Consider the following 3,520-nt stretch of genomic DNA (forward strand, 5'->3'; position numbering starts at 1 on the left):
GTGCTGAAGAACTAAGCCCACTGCATTCCAGCACAGCTTCCCCAAAGCCTACCCCTGCTCCCTTCAGTATCCTTCATGTTTTATGTTCATGTAACTAGATCTTCCAGGTTAAGTCTGGGTCTCCTCCTGATGGAGGGAGAGAGCTCATTAAGGTGCTGCAATCAATTTCTTGGGAAGTCCTCTTGCTCCCCTTCTTCAGAGTCCTTCTTTAGGTAAAGTAGCCCTGAGAGTAGAACTCGGGCCACAATCCTTCATTGCCATGTCGATGCCATAAAAACCATCTCACATGTCTGATGCGTTCTTCCTTTCTCAGGTGGCTGCAAGTTCTAAACTGATGGAGAAATTACTCCAAGAAACCACTCTGTCTTTCTACTACCATATGCACATGAGGCTGACAAAAACCACTAATGGCTAAAAGCCATATGGGCAGTTTGCAGTGAAAATCATCTCTAGTGACCTTGTAATTTACAGCAAGCCCTGCAAGAATGTAATGTGCTTTTCCACAGTTATTTCTCCCCAAGCAAAATATTAAAAAAAAACACTTTTGTCAATATAGCCTTCCTTTTTTTTCTGAGACAGTGTCTCGCTCTATCACCCTGGCAGGAGTAAAGTGGCATCATGATAGCTCACTGCAATCTCAAAGTCCTGGGCTCAAGTGATCCTCCTGCCTCAGCCTTCAGAGTACCTGGGACTACAGGAACATACCACAACACTTGGCTAATTTTTCTATTTTTTGTAGAGATGGGATCTCGCTCTTGCTCGGGCTGGTCTCGAACTCCTGACCTCAAGCAACCCTCCCACCTCGGCCTCCCAAAGTGCTAGGATTAGAGGCTTGAGCCACCATGCCCAGCCCAATATGTCCTCCCATCCTACATTCCTGATACATCCTCTAAGCAGCTAGACCTTGGCAAAAAACAGTTTCCCAACATTCTTTTCCACTTACCCCAATTTTCTATCTACCCTGAGGAACAGATTCACTAACCAAAAGAATTCCCAATTGGTCAGAGGCTTTTGGATGCTGGGGTGACTTCTGACAATCCAGGACCCTCTCTTAGGTGTCAGAAGCGATCTGGCTGCTCAGAAACTTCCAAACGAGGCAATTCAGACCATGAAGCCACCTCCTAAGCTAAAAGATATACAAGATTCTGAACATGTGGATGAGGATATGGTGCTATCGTTACATTTAGTGAGGTTCTTGGCACTGCTTCAATGCACTTTCCTATAGGCCTAAGAAACATTTCCTGTATGAAGTGGGGAAGTCAGGGTGTTCTGATGCAGTATGTCTACCATGTACCCCTAGGGTTGATCTAGCTGATCAGACTGAGTCCTTTTTCTTCCTTATTGCCCAAAGAACGCCCCTCCCAAAGCTACACACCATAAGAACCTTCCCAAGTAAGAAAAGAATGCTTTTTGGTAAAGGGAGTAAAGGGTAAACAAGTAGCTAAATAAATATAAATATAAATGCAAAATGACCTAATTCCTCTGTCTGCTTGGCCAAGCTGTCAAGTCAGAGCCCCCCACAGGGAAAAAGCATTTCAAACAGGAACAGGGTGGGATAACCGCTCTATCAGGAAACACATCTTGGTGTATAGCTTCTTTAAGAAAATCCCTGATCCCATTAATAGGATTCCAAGGTCCCTCGCACAGTGACTACAAGAAGCATGAAATGAGTTCTTAAACTCACCAAATTAGTTTAGTAAGACTCTAATAATGGTTGTTATATTTAACACAATTATACTCCCAGTAAAAGGCACTCTGTTGATGTGCCTATCAACAGAGACAGAACCTAGTAATTCCCACTTACAGAATTCTGAAAACTACATTCTAAGAAGACAAGTTGGCTTCTCTTAGGGACATTAATGGAATGATCAGACAGAATCACATCATAAATGAAAGGTATAGCTACAGATGATCTCAAAAAGACTGGAAACTACCCTTGTTCTTGGAGAGCTGAAGCAAAAGCTTGTGAGAGAGAAATGGAGACATGGAAATCTTATTTAAACCTGCATAGAGTTTAAAAGTGCTAACACACCAACAATTGATTAACCCTATTCTCTTAAAACTGAAACGTTTATACTTCTAATAATTGCCAAAAACATCAAGTTCCCTGTACCCTACACACAACAAAATACTAAAGGTATGAATATCAATATTTTGTTTTTATCACTTGACCAGCCTTAAAAATAAATAAAAATATTTTGTTTTTCTTAGATCAAATTTTTAAAAGCACTTATCACTGTGGCTACATCTACCTGACACAGCAGCTTTATGGTAAGGTTACTATGCATTGTCAAACTATATTCCTAGCTCTTCGGGCCACGGCAAGAGAAAGGATTTTCACTTGCAAAACAGGGGAAGCAAAGGATGAACCGTCTGCTTTGGAATTAGATGAGATCGAACTCGCACACAGCACTCCGTCAGGGCAGACATAGCTTCCCATGTACTTTATAAAATCATCTGGTTGCTTAGCATTTGTAAGTTGAGACTTTTTTTCAATTGTAAAAACAAAACAAATATAAATAAACAAGTAATTATGTTTTAAAATAGCCCCTCTAATTATTAGAAGAAACATTCTGTACACACTCTCTCCCTATGTCATTGTTCATAATGCCCAAAAGGTGATGTATTACTGGAGTCCACTTTAACTACAAATGTTTCATAGGAGTTTGACACTGTAACAGTGGTCTGGTTCTTGCCACAGGGGTGGGAACTAAGAGCAGGAGCTGAGATGTAGATCATTTATTTGGTGTTTCTGTATCACAGGTGAATGGAAAAGTCCCTGGACAGAAGCAGCTGGCTTTGAGTTATTCATATGGGCAGACAGATCTATGTGGCACTTCTAGCTAATAAACACCAAGTGAAGAGGCACGTGAACTAAGTCAAAAACACACTGACCAAGGTGGAAGAATGACAGTATTCAAGTTAAGCAGAATCCTTACATCAATCAAGAGCTATAAGCAAATCATTTTATACATCAAAGTTGGGATGATCTATTGCACTTTGAGCTCACTATGAAATACTGCTGACTCATACAGCTCAGTGAGATTCCAAATCCTTTTAATTCTATCACAAGCCTTACCTACAAGCAGGTGAACAGAGTTGAAGCTCTTCTCCAGTTTACCCAGAAGTACAGTGAGAAAACAGTCTGAAGATAGAGAGGCAACATCTTGGGAGCTTTGATCATAAACTACAACCTTCTGACTGCAATCAATGTCAACCTGAAATGCAAATGTGCCACTTATTAGGAAAGAAGGTGAGGAAAACGATCTCATCAACTACTGGTTGACTAGGACTCACATTTACTGGTGCTGAAGCAAATAAATGCTCCCTGTTTCCAATTAATAATTTGGATGAAAATGAGATGCCGTGAACTTACTGGATAAACTTAGCATACAAATGGCTTAAATGCTTGTAAAAATCAACTTTCAAAAGGCAAAATTGATGATTTCTGTGTGGATGTGCTCAGAACTCCTTGGTTTTAAATCCCTGACACTATAAAATGATAAAGTTCATAAACCAA

The 3,520-nt window shown here is 40.5% G+C and overlaps 1 protein-coding gene across 1 annotated transcript in view; it reads right to left on the reverse strand.

The window, feature by feature from the left end:
• The window catches only part of DUSP16 (dual specificity phosphatase 16), a 115,415-nt gene that overhangs the window by 59,880 nt on the left and 52,015 nt on the right, over window positions 1-3,520 (reverse strand). Inside the window, exon 3 of the mRNA XM_012655786.1 lies at window positions 3,080-3,218. Within this exon, the coding sequence (XP_012511240.1) occupies window positions 3,080-3,218 (139 nt within the window). The remainder of the gene's footprint in view (window positions 1-3,079; window positions 3,219-3,520) is intronic.

The sequence above is a fragment of the Propithecus coquereli genome, unplaced genomic scaffold (assembly GCF_000956105.1).
Source record: "Propithecus coquereli isolate 6110/MARCELLA unplaced genomic scaffold, Pcoq_1.0 Scaffold487, whole genome shotgun sequence".
Taxonomy (NCBI): Eukaryota; Metazoa; Chordata; class Mammalia; order Primates; family Indriidae; genus Propithecus; species Propithecus coquereli.